At 41.8% G+C, this 19,371-nt stretch overlaps 1 protein-coding gene and 1 long non-coding RNA gene across 2 annotated transcripts in view; one reads left to right on the forward strand and one right to left on the reverse strand.

Moving 5' to 3' along the window:
• The window catches only part of LOC308659872 (snake venom 5'-nucleotidase), a 29,925-nt gene that overhangs the window by 8,543 nt on the left and 2,011 nt on the right, over positions 1-19,371 (forward strand). Inside the window, exons 3-8 of the mRNA XM_081313920.1 lie at positions 5,300-5,488; positions 9,196-9,393; positions 10,192-10,346; positions 16,309-16,417; positions 17,495-17,644; positions 18,936-19,136. Coding sequence (XP_081170046.1) covers positions 5,300-5,488; positions 9,196-9,393; positions 10,192-10,346; positions 16,309-16,417; positions 17,495-17,644; positions 18,936-19,136 — 1,002 coding nt within the window. The remainder of the gene's footprint in view (positions 1-5,299; positions 5,489-9,195; positions 9,394-10,191; positions 10,347-16,308; positions 16,418-17,494; positions 17,645-18,935; positions 19,137-19,371) is intronic.
• LOC308659874 lies at positions 9,271-18,658 on the reverse strand. The gene is made up of 4 exons (XR_014024627.1): positions 17,899-18,658; positions 16,999-17,097; positions 9,682-9,735; positions 9,271-9,387 (listed from the first exon to the last, which is right to left on the reverse strand). It is a non-coding gene; the product is annotated as an uncharacterized lncRNA (long non-coding RNA).

A 19,371-nucleotide genomic window follows, 5' to 3' on the forward strand; every position in this document is an offset into this window, starting at 1 on the left:
GCCCTGCACGGCATAGCTCATAGCTTCATTGAATTATGCAAGCCCCTTCGCCACGACAAGGCAGTAATCCATGAAGGGGATCCTCTTTGTACACTTATTTTTCTACATGATACCAACTTTCCCATTAGTTCAACCAGACATATAGGAGACTGTATTAATGTTAAAAGTAAAAATAATATTATGATAATATATTATAATAAGAAAAACCATCTTGATTTTGTCAATATTCAGGAGAATATAGTCAGCTTAATGTCTATTCTGGCAAACTGGTTGGAGCGATAACCAAATAAAAACAAGCCCTCCTAAAGGAAAATCAGCATGGATTCCACAAACATAAAGACTGTCCCACCAACCATTTAGAATTTATTGAGAAGTTAGTAGATAGATACATGGACATACAAAAGCTAACCCCATGATAGTGTATTTGGTGATTTTGAAAAAAGTTTTTGATAAGTGCTCATCAAAGGCTAAGGGTGTCAGAGTGGGGTAGGGTGAAAGATGTATGTCCATCATTAGGAAAAGTAATATAAAAATTAAAACACTGATATTATCATGCACTTCTACAAATCTATGGTATGTCTGTACTGGGCAAATTTGTACGGTTCTGGTTCCTAGATCTGAAAAAAGGGTATAATAGAAAAAGGTACAGAATAAGGTTATGAAAGTAATTAGGGCTTAAAACCTTCCCTACAAGAAAAGGCTAGTTCCTTTAGCTTGGAAAAAAAAACTATTGTAGGTAGTTGAAGTGTATAAAACTTTGCATGGCATGGAAAAAGGGACAGGGAGAAGTTTTTCTCCTTTTTCCTAATGCTAAGACCATGGAGGATCAATGAAGCTGTTTAGAAGGAGATTTATTGTAAACAAAAAGAGGCAGTCGCTCCCACAGGAGACAAGAAACCTCTGGAATTTATTACGATAGACACTAACTTGAATGGCTTTAGAAGGGGTTGGATAAATTCATGATCTGTCAAGATTCTATGTAATTCTGGGTTGGGGCAGCATGTTTCCAAATACCAGTTTCAAGGACATGGGTCTTCCCCTGTGTGATGGTGGAGCCACCATATATGGCCACTGTGAGGGAAAAGAATGCTTCTCTGTGATGGGCTTTGGCCTGATCCATCTATCTAGGGCTATTCTCAAAATTTTCATAGGTTAGAGAAAAAAATCACTTGATGGATTTTCCTCCATAACGTTGGCTGTTCCTTCTAGCGTGGTTCTGCTTTGTTCCAATATCATTAATATGACAGGCCAGAACATGTTGCTTCATTTCATGATTTCTGACTGTGAAGAATGTTAAATCATTCCCCCAAAATAGGATCCTCTGCTGTCAGATAATCTAATACAACTCCTTAATCATAACTACGATGACATACAATAGAGAATGAACTCTAACTCTATAGTATGAATATTCCGTTGAACAAATGGAACATACAGCAAAATGTTTTAAGGATCTGTACTACTCCATATTCTAGTTTTTCATTCTTTCAGAATACTCTGATCCATTCCTTCTTCTCTTGACTTCCCATTTTTCCCATATCTGTCAGTCAGCATGCCTTGTCCTTTGAGTGCGTTTAGTCCTCATCAAGCTTTTTTTCTGGGATCGCAAAGCTATTTCATGCTTCTCCAAATATGTGGATGTGTTTCAGCAGGATTAGAAACTTAGAAAAAGCAGGATTTCAGGTCATATGAAGAGACTAAACACGTACAATTCTATATGTGTAGCATTTTGCAGACATCAATTTGAATATCCATAGATTTTATTATAGTGATGCCACATCCCCATCCTAAATCTACCCTCTGTAGATAAGCAGTAGTAGGTTAATTTGAACGGAACCTTGTGAAGCACTGCTATTGGCAAAAGAACTATATAGTGAGTGAGATTCCCAAGGATTCAACTGAACTCTGCTGATGCAATGAGAGATTCTTATGGGTTCATATGTCCCACCCCATTACAGACCCATACTTCTTTCCCAAACACTGATTCTGAAGATCAACTGGCCCAGCATGAGGACATTTGGGAGTGAAGAGCTGAAAAAAGAGCAAAAAAAGTTAAAGAATTTGGCAGGAGCCCATTTTACAAATAAACTGGGTTTTCAGTTTGTGCAAGACAGCATTCTGAGAGCCGCCCAGAACTGATAAGATAAGCAGCTATATAAACATTGCAAATAAATAAGTAAATAAATATCTTTAGATCCAAGCAATTATTTTCATAAAATACACATTTTTTTCTTCATTACTACAAGTACTTCTTCCAGATTGGAACATGAAGTCTTAATTCTTATTCACTGGAAATTTCATGCATATTGATCTGACATGGATATTCACAAATATAAATCATTTAGCTAAGATAATTAAAAGAATCAAATAATTCCCAGGGCCCTAACTAAAATCCTTGGCACAGACTGGGATCTCCTGATTCACCCACTTGTTGAAATAAAACACATCTTGTTTTTCTCAAAGAAAGGAAAGAGCATGAGCTCATTGTGTTCAGGCAGCCAAAGATATTTTAAAGAGTCTCAAATGTACAACATGATCTATGATTACAGATTAAAAACATCAGCTCAGAGAAAATGCTTTGTGTTATGTGAGAAAGTTGGCTAAATGGTCTTGGTTCCAGTATCAACAGTATGACTGGCTGTAATCTTTTGCTTTCCCCATTGCTGGAATATCATTTCAAACATAAATTGTTGGGGTAGGGATAACTACAATATTAAATAAACACAGTACTAGAAACTATAAGATGCAACATTTTCAATCTTGTTTCTAGTCCCTTTGCGTTGATAATTGAAGGTAGTATTTAAAGAAGCAGAGAAAGTGAACATAGTACAGGTAATCCTCGACTTGCAACAGTTCATTTAGTGACCAAAGTTACAACGGCACTGAAAAAAGTGACTTAGGACCCTTTTTCAACTTTGGACCATTGCAGCATCCCCATGGTCACATGATCAAAATTCAGATGCTTGGCAGCTGGTTCATATTTATGACCGTTGTAGCATCCCAGGATCATGCGATCACCTCTTGCGACTTTCTGACAATCAAAGTCCATGGGGAAGCCGGATTCACCTAACAACCTTGTTACTAACTGAATAATTGCAGCGATTCACTTAACAGCTATGGCAACAAAGGTTGTAAAATGGGACAAGACTCACTTAACAACTGTCTCACTTAGCAACATAAACTTTGGGCTCAGTTGTTGTCGTAAGTCAAGGACTACCTGCCTACTTGAGTTAGAAAAAATATTATTTTGTGTAATTACACTATTTACTAGCTACAGTGCTCTTTCAGGCTACGTAGACTATTTCAGCACAGCGTCAATAAGACGCTGTGTATAATAACTTGGAGATGAATTGCCTGTGCCTTTTGAAACTGAAATGATTTCCCAAATAATTTCCATTCTTGAAAACTATAATTAAAAATAAAATGACAGGATATATTTAAGACTACAGTAGCCATAATAACATTCAGTTACTGTATTTATGACTTCAAGTCAGTTCTTGACGACTGGTGGCTGCGTGGACTATCCCCTGCAGTTTTCTCGGCAAGGTTTTTTGAGACTGGTTTGGTGTTTTTCTCCTTCCTAGGATCAAGAGTGAGTTACTAGCCCAGGGTAACCCAACTAGTTTTGTACTAAGGTGGGACTAGAACTCACAATCTCCCAGTTTCAGGCTCGATGTCTTAACCACTACACCAGATTGTTTCTTACTCTATAACTTGAGTTTCATACAGCCCTGCTATTGGTACCTCTCTTACTTTTCAGTACAGGTAGTCCTCAACTTACAACAGTTGAATTAGTGACATTCAAAGTTACAACAGCACTGAAAAAGTAACATGACTGTTTTTCACACTTATGACCTTTGAAGCATCCCATGATATGTGATCAAAATTCAGATGCTTTGCAACTGGTTCATACTCATGACTGTTGCTGTGTCCCGGGGTCATGTGATCCCCTATTGTGACCTTCTGACAAGCAAAGTCAATTGGAAACTCGGATTCACTTAACAACTGTGTTACTAACTTAACAACTGCAATGATTCTCTTAACAATTTTGGCAAGAAAGGTCGTAAAATGGGGCAAGACTCACTTAACGCAGTTACTACTATTGAGCAAGGAACCAATACTATACCTGTGCATTTGGGTTTTCTTGCCTAAATGTAGAACCTTTACAATTGAATTTCATTGAACACCCAGTGTTCAAGTCTGTCAACATCCTTCTGTATCTTAAGCTTGTCTTCTGGAGGGTTGGCTATTCCTGCTGGCTTGGTGTCGTCTGCAAATTTGATGAGTTCCCCATCTATCCCCTCGTCCAAATCATTAATGAAGATGTTGAAGAGCACTGGGCCCAGAACAGAGCCCTGGGGAACCCCACTACACACTTCCCTCCATGTAGATACAGTTCCATTGAGGACCACACGCTGAGTACGGCCAGTCAGCCAGCTACGAATCCATCTGGTGGTGATGCTGTCTAACCCACATTTTTCTATCTTACCTAGTAGTAGGTTGTGATCTACTTTATCAAATGCCTTACTGAAGTCCAATTAAATTATACCCACAGCCTTCCTCTGGTCAACTAATCTTGTCACTTGGTCAAAGAATGCAATCAGATTTGTCTGGCATGATCTGACATGACAAACCCATGTTGGCTTTTGGTAATGACTTTGTTTGCCTCTAGGTGTTCACTGATTCGTTGTTTGGTTATCTTTTCCAGAATCTTCCCAGGTATTGAGGTCAGGCTGATAGGTCTGTAGTTTCCTGGATCTATTTTTTCCCCTTTTTTGAAGATGGGAACTACATCAGCTCTCTTCCAGTCCTCTGATAGTTCTCCAGTGCTCTAGGATCTTTGAAAGATATAGTTCAGTGTTTCTGAGATCACATCTGCCAGTTCTTGAGAAACTTGGAGTATAGTCCATCTGGTCCTGGTGATTTGAACTCATCTAGGCTGGACAGGTGCTCTCTTACCATTTTCTTGCCTATCTTAACTTGTGTTTCTAATCTGATTCTAATGAATTTATCTAGTTCTCTTTTAACATGGTGGCCACTGACAGATCTGAAGACATTAAATGCTATAATTTTAACTACAGTGGACATTCAACTATATTAAACATCTGAGACACTCTCCTCTAAATTAACAAAACAATTCCAACTCATGTCATGTTTACCTTGTTTGAAAGGAACTTCTTAAACAATGAAGTACTAAGTGTAGCATAGATTTTATTGCTAGAATAGGGATTTTCATTGGTAAAATATGCTTTCTGAGTAAATAATGCAATAACAATATATATTTCCTCTTCTGGATTTTCAGGACCATATTTAGAATTTCGAGATGAAGTTGAAGAATTGCAGATACACGCAAACAAACTTACCACATTGGGCATCAACAAAATCATTGCACTTGGTCACTCTGGTTTTTTAGAAGACCAACGCATTGCTCAGAAAGTTAAAGGCGTGGATGTTGTGGTTGGGGGACATACGAACACATTTCTTTATTCAGGTATGTTATTCATTCACAAAATAGGATTTTTATATAACTTAGCAATTAGAGTGCCATGTATTTTACCAACTACCTAAGGAAGTCAGTATGTATTTATATGATTTGTATAAATATCACTTGCTTATATAAATAGAAAAGTTTGGACTATAATCTTTATTAGTAAACTTACTAATCCCCTTCACGGATTACTGCCTTGTCGTGGCGAAGGGGCTTGTGTAATTCAATGAAGCTATGAGCTATGCCGTGCAGGGCCACCCAAGATGGAAAGGTCATAGCAGAGAGTTCTGACAAAATGTGATCCACTGGAGAAGGAAATGGCAACCCACTCCAGTATCTTTGCCATGAAAACCCTATGGACAGTACCAAAAGGCAAAACGATATGACGCTGGAAGATGAGCCCCTCAGGTTGGAAGGCGTCCAATATTCTACTGGGGAAGAGCAAAGGGCTAATACTAGTAGCGCCAGAAAGAATGAAGTGACTGGGCCAAAGCCGAAAGGACGCTCAGCTGTGGATGTGTCTGGTGGTGAAAGGAAAGTCCGATGCTGTAAAGATTTTTTCTCCATAGGAACCTGCAATGTAAGATCCATGAATCAAGGAAAGCTGGATGTGGTCAAACAAGAGATGACAAGACTGAACATCGACATCTTAGGTATCAGCGAACTAAAATGGACAGGAATGGGTGAATTTAATTCAGATGACCATCAGGTATACTACTGCGGGCAAGAATCCCTCAGAAGAAATGGAGTAGCCTTCATAGTCAATCAAAGAATACGAAAAGCAATACTGGGATACAATCCTCAAAATGACAGAATGATCTCAGTTCGAGTCCAAGGCAAACCATTCAATATCACAGTAGTCCAAGTCTATGCCTCAACCACCAGTGCTGAAGAGGATGAAATTGACATTGAAGCCCTACAGCACCTTATAGAACTAACACCAAAAAGTGATGTCCTTATCATCATGGGATGAAGGTAGTGACAGATTTTATTTTCCTGGGCTCCAGGATCACCGCAGATGGGGACTGTAGCCAAGAAATTAAAAGACGCTTGCTCCTGGGGAGGAAAGCCATGGCAAATCTAGACAGCACACTAAAAAGCAGAGACATCACCCTGTCAACAAAAGTGCGTATAATCAAGGCTATGGTCTTCCCAGATGCAATGTATGGCAGAGCGCCAAAGAATTGAGGCCTTTGAACTATGGTGCTGGAGAAGACTCCTGCGAGTCCCTTGGACTGCAAGGCGATCAAACCGGTCAGTCCTAGAGGAGATCAACCCTGACTGCTCTTTAGAAGGCCAGATCCTGAAGCTAAAACTCAAATACTTTGGCCACCTAATGAGAAGGAAGGACTCACTGGAGAAGAGCCTAATGCTGGGAAAGATTGGGGGCAATAGAAGAAGGGGACAAGAGAATGAGGTGGCTGGATGGAGTCACTGAAGCAGTAGGCGTGAGCTTAAATGGACTCCAGAAGATGGTAGAGGACAGGAAGGCCTGGAGGAACATTGTCCATAGGGTCACGATGGGTCGGACATGACTTCGCAGCTAACAACAACAACAACAAATGTACTAATTAATCTGGTATGAATCCCTTCTTTCTATTGGTTTGAGTAGTATATAGAAAGAAAGGTCATGAGATCAGTAAAGGCATATTTTATGAATTCAGCTTGGTGTATAGTTTGCTTTTGTTAGGCATTAGAGCTTTAATATGGTCTCAGGAAGTTATTGATTTTAGTTTGCTAAGGGATACCAAAATGCTGGAACTTGGTCTAATATTTCTTGCTTTTTCTTTCTTCCCTTAATTTTTTTTCTTGTATTCATGTGTTATCTTTGTTCTAGAATATATTTGTCAATATAAATTTTCTCTTCTGTTTATTTCCCCATCACAACTTTACACCCCTTAATAGATGCTCAGTGAGTGTAGCAAACTTTTCTGCATCTGAAATGTTTAAGGGTTCTGAAGGAGAAAGGCTTGCAGGTAGTTCTTGACTTGTGACCATATGTTTCATGACCATTCAAAGTTATTATAATAGTGCTCAAAAATGTAAACACTCCTCACACTTCACAACAGTTGCAGAGCCACTGTGGTGACATGATCTAAGTTCGGGTGTTGGCAGACCCTGCTGTTCCACCAGGTGTGGGGTTAGGGCAAGAGCAGGGTGGACTGAAAGTGTGGGCACATGCATGAAGAGTGGATGGGTGGCAGTTTTTGTCTATTTCTAGTTTTATTTTTACTGGTTTCGTACTGGGTTTTTTTTGCTACATTATTCACTGTAAGCCACCTGGAGTTGTTTTTAAGATGTGCAGCTATAACACGCATGTGAACATGCTAATGTCTTACTTTATATGTACGCAGCTTGTTTTTGCAAATTTGGCTTGTGGGATAGTCACTTCCTTGTGGTTTTACTTGGCTCTTGCCATTGTCTGGAATCAAGCCTGGCCTCTGGTTTCTCCCAGTTTGAAACATATTATTTATATACTCCAAAATTGCTGAGTTTTCTAGAAAACCCAACTACGCTAAAATATCCACTTATCTTCTGTCACAGAAGCCTATGTCCATTAATGCAGACTACTTCATCTGCGTATACTCTAGAACCTATTTCAATAATCTGAGTTGGATTTTCTTTTTTGAAAGGTAGCTGAATAACAGCACCATTTACTCCTTGAGGGTTTTTTGGGGGGTGCTATAAATAAATGCCTTTTGGAGCTGTCGAGAAGCTAGTTTTGTGGCAAACAGGAATGTTTGTCCCAGGAGGCAGAAAGAAGCATTCATGACAGGAAGTGGCTGGCTGGCTGACTAAGGAAGGAAGGGGAGGAGGTTTTTCCAGGACACTCATCAATGTTTTGATAATAAATAAATAAACTCTACAGTCTTAGTGCCAGTCAACAACTAGGATTACTAAGAGAAAGCAGTCTTCCCCTTTCACTTTCTCTCAGTCCTCGGCTTGGGCTTTCTCTTTACCAGACAAATGGCAATACAAATAGTCCTTGACTTACAACCACAACTGGGAGCAGAATTTCCCTTGGGAAGCAAGGGGGTTGCTATAGGAGTCACACCCAATTTTATGACCATTTTGCCATGGTTGTTAAGCAAATCACTTCAGTTGTTAAATGAATCATGTCATCATTAAGCAAATCCAGTTTCCCTAGCAACCTTCCTGTTTAGGATGGGCTATATAGATATTATAAATAAATAAGCAAGCACTCCAACAGCGTGATTTTCCAAAGTAGAGGCACTCTGCACAGAAAAAGAATCCCTCAAAACTCCAGTGAAACTCTTCCTATGGCCAAGAATGCAGGTGACGTGTGACAGGTGAAACAGCTGGCTGAATCAATAACACTGATGTGATTCAAGGAAGTGTGGAAAAGCCACTTGAGAAATAAACGATCTGTGCTTTGCTCTGCTTTTTACTCCAATTGCATTTGAGTCTAGGGAGCAGAGCCGAAAAATCTTGTTGCTCTGATCAGTAATGCCTTGGGGAGGCAGCTGAGAAAAGGTCCTTGGCTAGAGATTCATTTTGTCCTTTCAGTCTGGAAAGGTTGGAAACTTACAGCATTAGTCAACCATTCATACTCTCTTTGGGATTGATTGACTTGAAAAAAATGTAATAAGTAAATAGGTCACCATTTTATTCATATGAAATCTCTGTCAATTTGGGTGTTCTGTATTCAGAGTTTTGAAGACCATTCTTGCCCTGGTTCCTTTTTTTAGGAAGTCCACCTTCCACTGAAGTGCCAGCAGGTAATTACCCATTTATGGTGCAATCAGATGATGGACGTCAAGTGCCTGTTGTTCAGGCATACGCCTTTGGAAAATATCTCGGCTATTTGAATGTCGTATTCGATGATAAAGGAAATGTAATCAAGGCATCTGGAAATCCCATTTTGTTGAATAAGGATATTCCTGAAGGTATGAAATTGGGAATGGATGTGAAACGTCTTTAAGTATCAACTGAGTAAATATGATCTTTCAAAACTTAATACTAATACTATTATGCCATTATTTTTATTTTTTATTTATTTTAATTCCATTTATATCCCGCCCTTCTCCGAAGACTCAGGGTGGCTTACAAGCTTAGCAGTAGCCTTCATTCTATGTATATGCCTGCTTATTAGGGCTTTCACACACACACCCAAGCGGCATTATTACAAAGTCAGCTTAATTGCCCACAACAATCTGGGTCCTCATTTTACCTACCTCGGAAGGATGGAAGGCTGAGTCAACCTTGAGGAGACGCCTGCTAAAAACCATCTGCATAATATCAACAAGATAGTTATGAGTCTTTTAAAAATATAAAATATAGTACAAGGCAGCATATACGTAGCATGTTTTCTAGAGATTTGTGAAAGAGCAACAAAGGTTTTCCATGTTGTTTAACCTTGACAGCAACAAACTGATTCTGCACCTTCACTAATACACACAGACACACAAACACACACACACACCACATATATTACTAAACTGAAGAAAATGAGGAGATACAGTAATCAGAAGTAGAATTTATAGGGAAATCTGGGGGCTCAGTGTTGTCCAATGCTACATCCAAAGTACTTGAAATCTACAATTTTTGATATAACTACAATTACCAGACTTCCTCCATTACTGCATTGCTCGGGAAATAAATGATGTGACGTGGTTACCGACCTATTTTCATTAACACTTATAAATATAAACATAGCTATCTGGATTTTATTATTATTGTTTTAGATCAAGATCTGAAAGCAGAAGTTAACAAAATGAAGATCCAGCTACAGAGTTATTCTTCACAAGAAATAGGGAAAACAATTGTTTACTTGAATGGAACGACTCAAGCCTGCCGCTTTCAGGAGTGCAACTTGGGAAATTTAATTTGTGACGCTGTGGTAAGGAACTAACAAATTAGAATACAAATAACTGGTTCTGTACTTGATTATCTGAAAAAGGATTAAAGGTACCTTGTGTGAGGTACACACCCTTAACGTTGAAATCAGGGAACTTCCATAGTCTCGGGAACACTATTAATGTGTAGAATTAATCATGAAGTTTTATAAATGCACAGCTAAGGCTGGAATGTGTGCAAATAACATTAGTAAGGATTGGATCCAAATCTAGCTGTTTTTTGGCCAATAGTTGCCATTTTTTGTAGCTGCAGGGTGATGATGATAGATCGGGGTGCACAGGTCTTGCCTTAGAAACCACTTATACTGTGTTTCCCTGAAAGTAAGGCCTACACCAACAATAAGCCCTAGCTTGATTTTGGGGGGTGGGCCTAATATAATCCCTATCCCAAAAATAAGCCCTAGTTTGGGGGCAAGGCACACACCTAAAAATCAAGCTAGGGCGGAGATGGGGGCATGGAACTGCTCCACCTGCCCCGTACCCTCTCCTTGCAGCCAGGCCTTTCCTTGCCGGCCCACTTCTTCTTCTGTGGCCTCTTCCGCAGCCAGGCCTGCATTCCGCAGTCACAGGACTTTCCAGAAGGTCTGTGCAGCCAAGAACCCAGCGATGCATTCAATCCATAGCTCGGTACTTGGCTGCTTAGGCCTTCTGGAAAGGCCTGACTGCAAAATGCAGGCCTGAATGGAGGTGCAGAACTTCAGCCCCAGAAGAAGTGGACTGGCTGGGTGGGGCTGTTGGTGCCGGAGGTGAGGTAAGGCTGAGAGCGAAAATAAGACCTGGTGCCTCTTTTGGAGGCAAAAAAAAAGACCTGGTCTTATTTCAAGGAAACATGGTAGCTTGGCAAATCTTGTTTCAAGCCCTGCCTTTTTCTTCTTGTCTTGCTTTCTTTACATCATGGATGCCCTACATCCTGATTTTTCTCCCTCACATCTTGTTTGGCTTGTCCTTCTTCTTCCTCCTTGCCAGCATCATTTTCAAAAATCCCAACCAGTTACTTGTCTTCATTCCTACTGCTGCTCTTCATAGCAGCCCTAATTTTAAGTCCTCTATTAAGTTGTGGGCTCTTTCGAAGCACGAGGCAAGACAAGAGGTTGAAAGCAGGAACACTGCTTTATTGAGCTAACAGGAACAGAACTAAGAATGGGGGCTTCTGCGCAGCTACTTATTTTTTATTTTTTTTTATTCCATTTATATCCCGCCCTTCTCCGAAGACTCAGGGCGGCTTACAAGCTTAGCAGTAGCCTTCATTCTATGTATATGCCTGCTTATTAGGGCTTTCACACAAACCCCAAGCGGCATTATTATAAAGTCAGCTTAATTGCCCCCAACAAACTGGGTCCTTATACAGTTGGCCACTAGGTGGCAGCCAATAGATTTAAAGTAACCCATTTCCCGCACAAATCATCCAATGGTCTTTCTGGAGATAAGGAGTCTGGCTTGGCCCTTAGCTGTTACACAGGCAACCATTAGCAGCAATTAACAGACATGTGAACAGTGTAAGCAGAGAAAGCCCAAAACATTACACCACTCCCCCCTATAATGTACACACATTCTCAGTATTACTTAAAAACAAAGTCTTGCAGATATGGTGGTGGTCTGCGAGACTTGCAGAGCGCCTGGGGGATCCAGGCAAGTTCCAGTCCACCAGCTTGCCCGCCGGGCTGGGTGGACCAGGACTCAGAAGTTCACGAGAGTCGAATTGTCTCAAGTTCATTTGGTGGGCCCTTCCAGATTGGCCCAGTCCAAAGTCCAATGCAGGAGCAGAGTTAGCACACTGGCTGTTTTGTTCTGGTTTACTTTCCCCATCAGGGGACCCATGATGCACTCCCGGACTGTGTCCATCTACGACCACCTCCCCGTTGTACTGACTGCAAGAGTCCTCAGTTTGTGTGAACTGCTCTGTTACATTGCTGGTTTCAGGCTCTGGAAGTGGACCCGAAGTGAGTTCCTTGCCTTGTGGCTGCTCTGCGAATCACTTCCGCAGCTGATCAATATGGTGGCGAATGACTCATCCCCCCATCCAGAGCCACCTCATAGGAAAAGGGTCCAGAGGTTTTGACAACTTTTGCCAGCACCCACAAGTTCCCATGCCCATAGTTCCGGGCCCACACCCCATCACCCACTTGCAACCCCCTTGGAGCTTTTGGGCGAGAGGTGTCTGCTGCCACTCAGACAGGATGCAACCTGTCCAGTTTTGTGATGAGTCTTTTTCCCCAGCGTAGCTCTGCTGGGCTCTTGCCCATTGCTGTGCAAGGCATAGTGTGCTGGCAAAGCAAGAAGTCAGCAAGCCTATGGTGCCAGTCTCCAGTCACTATGTGCTTGAGTGACTCTTTTGTTGTGCACACCATGTGTTCAGCCTGCCTGTTAGTGGAGGGGTGAAAAGGAGCTGACATTGCATGCCTTATGAGGTTTGTCCTCAAAAAGGCCTGAAATTCTGCCGCTGTGAACTGGGCCCCATTGTCTGAGACTACAACGTCCAGCAGCCCGTGTGTTGCAAAAAGCTTTCTAAGCACCTGGATGGTCCTAGCAGGGGTGTTCTTGTCTAAGAGCTGGTGTAACTGCTCTGCCACTGTGATCTTGTTAGGCAGGAACGCATGGTAAAAATTCAGGAGGCCCAGGAATGCCTGAAGCTCTCCCTTTGATTTGGGGCTTGTTGCCAGCTGAATTGCCTTCAGCTTGGACTTTGCAGGATGGATGCCATCGGCATCAATGTGGAACCCCAAGAACTCAGTGGAAGGGACCCCAATTTTGCACTTGTCCCTCCTCAGCTTAAGTCCCATGGTGCGGAACCGTTGAAGGATGGCCTTGAGCCTTCCTGCTAGCACCTCAGTGGACTCCCCGGCAATGATCACATCGTCAAAATAGGCGCAAACCCCTGGGATGCCCTTTAACATGTGCTCCATGAGTCCCTGGAAGATTCCTGGGGCTACGCTAACCCCCAAACTGGAGCTGTTTGACTCTGAAAGCCCCCCTGTGTGTCACAATTGTTTGTGCAGCTGCTGTGGCCTCATCAAATGGTAACTGCTGATAGGCCTGAGCCAAATCTAATTTTGCAAACACGGTACCCCCTAGCAGCGATGCCAAAATGTGGCTCACAGCTGGCACTGGGTATGCGTGCTGCTGCAGCGCCCTGTTAAGGGTGCACTTGTAATCAGCACAACTCCTGATTTCCCCATTGGCCTTAAGTGGCGTGACAATGGGAGTTTCCCACTCCCCCCATCTACGGGCTGAAGTACCCCCGGTTAACTAGCTTGTCCAGCTCTGCATCGATTTTATGCTTAAGCGCAAATGGCACTCTACAAGTTTTGATCCTTATAGGCATTACAGCAGGATCAAGTTTAAAGGCTATCAGAGGGCCCTTGTACTCCCCCAGGCTAGTGTCCAAGACATCCGTGAATTCCTCACATACTGACGTCAAGTTCGCCGCTTGTGTCCAATGGATCCCTGTTACTTGAATTTCCAGGGCATCAAACCAATCAAGCCATATTAAACTTGTTCACTGGCCCTCCACCACGACCACATCCAGGGCCCCCAAAACCCCCTTGAACTTGACAGCCAACACGACCTCACCTTGATGGCTTCTTGGGAATTCTGGAAGTCGGTAAGGAGGATGTTGGATGGCCTAAGCTTGGCCCACCTCTTGTTGCAGTTGCAGACGAATCGGAAAGTCTCCAGGGAAATAATGGACACGGCTAAACCGGTGTCCAGCTCCATCCTGCAAGGAACACCTTGCAGTTTGACTTGAAGTTGAAGTTTTTGTTTGAGGGGCCGACGAGCTCCCATGCGACAGACACTTCTGTGGCTGGAGCAGAACCCTACTCTAAAGTGCCCCGGGCCACGGTACCTCTCCTTAACGAGTCGTGCTGCTTTCGGTCCTGTTGGCGACCTTGACAGAGGGATGCGATGTGGCCTGTCTTCCCACAGTCCCGACACATGGCAGTTCTGAACTTGCAGTTCGCTCGATGATGGCGGCCTCCACAGCCCAGACACCGAAGGAAGGGAACTGCCTTATCAGGAGGACTCAGTTCCTTGTTGTGGTGCCTTTGGATCTTGTCAACTTCATGGTTGAAGTCAACGTCTTCTAGAAGTTCAGCGTCCTCATGGTGAATGGCTTCCTCATGCAATGTGCTTTTGGCGGGCTGCAAGGCCTTCACGGCTCTGCCGATGGCTTCATCCGCCATTACTTCTTTCAAGGCTTCCTAGAGCAAAAGAGTCTCTTTTGCAAAAAGATTCTGTTGTAACTCTCTGCTCCATAGTCTGCAAACGAGCCTGTCTCAAAGCCTCTCCTCCAAGTCCGAAAACTGGCACAGACGCGAAGCTTGTCTCAATGCCGCGATGAGTTCGGTGGCCGTCTCGCCGAGTTGCTGCACTCGCTGTTCAAAAGCATGTTGCCACACTATCACCGACAGCTTGGGCTGGAAATGGTCGCTGAGTCACTTCTTCAGGTCCATGTAAGCTACGGACTCCAGCTGGGCCAGCGCAACTAAATTCTCCATGATATCAAAAGTTGCAGGGCCGCAAACACAGAGGAGTGTTGTGGCCTTCAGGCAATCTTCAGAGACTTGGTTGGCTCGAAGATAGTTTTTGACCCTCGAGATGTACAACGACCATCTTTCTGGGTGAGTCACATCAAATTCCTCAAGCTTTCCAACATTCGCCATCTTGGAATGTCTTTGCAGCTCGGGTCTCTCTTTGTTCATCCTGCTTCTTCGGTAGGGTCTGGGACTGGTCCACAGGGCTGCATGGTCACTGGTGTGGTTTGCTAGGCTGACCGAGGTGGGGGGGACATGTTCCCTGCCAGGCACTTTGCTGGCCTCACACCCTAGTGACTTGCAGCTCTTCTGAAGAAGCAGGATCCCACCTTTGTCACCAGTGTTAAGTCGTGGGCTCTTTCGAAGCATGAGGCAAGACAAGAGGTTGAAAGCAGGAACACCGCTTTATTGAGCTAACAGGAACAGAACTAAGAATGGAGGCTTCTGCGCAGCTACTTATACAGTTGGCCACTAGGTGGCAGCCAATAGATTTAAAGGAACCCATTTCCCGCACAAATCATCCAATGGTCTTTCTGGAGACAAGGAGTCTGGCTTGGCCCTTAGCTACACAGGCAACCGTTAGCAGCAATTAACAGACGCGTGAACAGTGTAAGCAGAGAAACCCCAATACATTACATCCTCCTCCCCCTGCTTTGTTGTCAAACTTTCCATCCTGCCACTTTCTTACTAACTCCGACAAGCCTTGTCATGCTGTGGTGCTTCTTCACCCAGTCTCACCATCTTTGGTGCACAGTTCTTGACAGGAATAACTAATGGCATGAACAAATTTATGTACCTAGAAATCGTATTGTGCTTAAAAGAAGGTATGCTCAGAGTGCAGACAAAATGCAGTCCGCTGGGTGGTCCAACATAACCCAGCAGCTTCTCCCTCAGAGCCACAGTTTCTCCACAGCCATCCTCTTGCTTCTCTACATCTTGCCTTAAAATGGGAAATAATCTTTATCTCAGATGAGGAGTTGCTCAGAATAAAGATTTTTTTTCCTCAAAAAAATTTCAGTAAAAACTTCAGTAAAGTTCCAGTAGCATTGTTAAAGGCAATCTAAATGAAGCTACTGCTGAAGGGGAACAAGCTAAACCCTCTCTATTCAATTTTATGTCTTTCTAAAAAAAACCTTTTTTTTCATACAGATAACAAAAGAGCTCCCATTGCTATCAGTGGAGGGTCTCTGAGAACCACATTGTGAGACAGAAGGGGCCCTTTTGAGAAGGGGGTGCTGCAAGGAAGGACAACTTGTAACAAACTATTTTACTATAGGCTTTTTAGTGGAAAATAGCTATACTGCTAGATATCATCGCAAGATTTCTAATTTTGATACACTGATGTCCTTTAAAGTTAAGTGAAAAGGATAGTGGAGGTTTAATTCACATTTTTTTTCTTTGTGAATGTTTTTAGATTTACAATAACCTGAGACATCCAGATGATAATGAGTGGAATCATGTTTCCATGTGCATTGTAAATGGTGGTGGAATACGGTCACCCATTGATGAACGAGCCAATAATGGTATATGTAATTTCAAGAGCATCTACACAATGCCACTTCAATTTCTCTTTGTTGTATGCCAATATTTAAATTTGGACTTGTATCCACTCTATTCAACTACTGACATGTTTTTTTTAAAAATTTGCCAGGCTGTGAAGCTTTAGCTCTTGACCTTATCCTGTTTGAATATCCCATATTTAGTTTGGGTAAACATGCTGTCCAAAGCTACCATGATTATTGTCTGATGATGAAAATTAACAAATATCCCTCTTTTGCATCTTCCTTTACAGAGAAAAATTCCCCTTCTTCCATAAATATTTAAACACTATCAGATTTACCTTTAGAGAGCATCTTATTTATATGTTTCTATTAGTTTGCTGTCAACATCTTGTCCAAACCGTCTGTGGCACTACTAGTTTTTCTCTTGAAACCTAATCATATTTTATGCACGTTGAAAAACATTGCTTACAGATTTTCAGATACTTTAAACTGTACATTATTATCTGTTTATTCTGTTTAACTTCTCCTTTAAATGTAATTTGCTTTTTATACTACAATGATGGCATGGGTAGAAACCACAGAAATCAAATTAACATTCCTACCCTTCATATGAATGATGGCCTGCCACTTTTAGCCGAAGATGCAAACTAGATGCAAATCTAAGTTGCAAACTAGACTGGAATTTAGCCTGTTGAGGTCACCTAGACAAGAAGCACAATTATAATATCTTTATTGTAATGTTGCATTTGCAGAACCTTTCAAGTATGAAAACATTTCTTCCCTCCTTTCCTTTTACTTCCCAGGAAATAAGGAAGGTCCCTTCTGAGATGCTTCCCAGACCCCTTTTTCTTCTGAGGGCTGAGATTTCTTTTGCATGATGGTTTTTCTAGTCCTTGGATCTTGCTCCTATCTCCCAAGGTCATTCCTATAATACCATTAAAGATAAGGACTAGTCTAAGGTCTGGCAGGCAATCTGATTGTGGGATAAGATTTGAACTCGGCTGTCTTCGACTTAACCAATACCACAATGCCTTAAAAAGGAACAAAATTGTGCATAATATGACTTATTGCTGTATAACAGTGTTGTGTTCTACTCAGGCATTATTACCTTGGAGGAACTGACAGCAGTATTGCCATTTGGAGGAACGTTCGACTTGCTACAGATCAAAGGTTCTGCTCTAAAACAAGCGTTTGAGCACAGCGTTCACCGACATGGGCAAGGAACGGGTGAATTGCTACAGGTCTCAGGTTAGCTATCTTCATCGATTGCCAGCACTAAGTGCAAAAGTCTTTTTGTTTTTTTATCAAACATTAACAGTTCATTTTCTCTTGCTCAAAAACCCTGGGGAGAATGATTTATCTCCAGCATGGGCATCATTAATCTAGAGGTGTGTGTGTCACTCAGGAGCCAGGTGACAGGAAATAAGAATCTGCCTCAGACTTCCTGCTTAAATAGCATTGGATGTAAACAAACACAAAATACTGGAGGCCCCATTACTCACCTTTCCCTCCATTGCTGCAGAACTGTTAGGGAGAGAGATGGGGAAAAAGGCACATAAGTTTCAAAGAAATTATGCCAGACCTCTCACTCTTTGGTTGGGATTTTCATAGGGATGTGCATCAGAGTAAGCTGACGTCCAGATCCCAGGGCAGGCCAGGTGTAATTCAGCACAGATATTCACCTAGCCTTGGTAGAAGACATGAGAATCAATCCAAGCCATACAGTTGTGGTCTACTTTAAACTCCTGTCCTAATTTATTTCCTTGGATCTACATTGTGCCATAAAAGCAGTATTGCTGCAGCCACATCATAAACAAAATGTTTCACTAATTAAATGCTAGGATGAAGAGAAAAAAGACTGTGAATGGCAGGTCAGTTCTTAGCGTTACACCATTTTTGGAGTTGGACAAATGAGAAATATTTATTCATTCACCCCTTTATTTACTTAAGTAAGGCCCACTTAACAATAGTAATCCATGGCAAAACAGCACTTCTATTATCGATGCACTCTTTTGTGGTAAATTCTTATAAAGAGGAATTAGTCACTCCTGGTTTAAAAACTTTTTCAAAAAGAAAAATTACGCTGAAAAATCATGTTATTATTTTTCTATTTTGGTACGGCAATTTTCCATTTTGTAATTCTGCAGAAATATATTTTACTTCCTGCCCTAATTTCCATAAGCAGTAAAGCTAGAAATGCACATGCATATTAGATTGTAGGCACTCCTGGCATGGTTTAAAAGAAAAGTGTGGGGGGGGGGGAGGAAAAGAAAATTGGAGGAGGGGAATTTCCTGTAACCACCAATCTGGAACAGATACAAAGTGGTACCTTAGAATGAATTAAAAATAACTTCTCCCTTTCTGCTAGAAGTCTTTTGTAAGCAGGCTTGCATCCATGGTACTGTGAATCTGATTTTACTATTTGTCTATTCCCAAAAGCCATGAATAGCACAACGATTTATTAATATTTTTAGAGATACAAACAAGAGATTTGCAAGAGATGGTACCTAAAACACTTCTGACTTGTGTTTCTTAATAGGCATAAAAGTGGTGTATGATCTCTCCCAAAAGCCAGGAAACAGGGTGGTCAGCTTAAACATTCTTTGCACAGACTGCAGAGTGCCAACCTATGTTCCGCTTGAGATGGAAAAGACCTACAAAGTGCTTTTACCTTCTTTCCTTGCTACTGGTGGTGATGGATATCACATGCTAAAGGGAGATTCAAGTAACCACAGTAGCGGTAAGTATTAGCCTTTCTGGTGATTAGCAGATGGCAATGTACTTAGAATGACTTAAGTATGCAAGTACTGGAATTCATATCCCTGAAAAGAATCCACACGACATAACTAAGGACAATATTGCTGTCATACTACGATTTCTATGTACCCCTTTTCAAACTGCAGCAGGAAATATTTAATTCAGTTTGATTTGGGCTATTATGCAAGAGGGAAAGTAGAAGTGCCAGTGGCATCACC

This window comes from Vipera berus (genome assembly GCF_964194415.1).
Source record: "Vipera berus genome assembly, chromosome: 1".
Lineage (NCBI taxonomy): Eukaryota > Metazoa > Chordata > Lepidosauria > Squamata > Viperidae > Vipera > Vipera berus.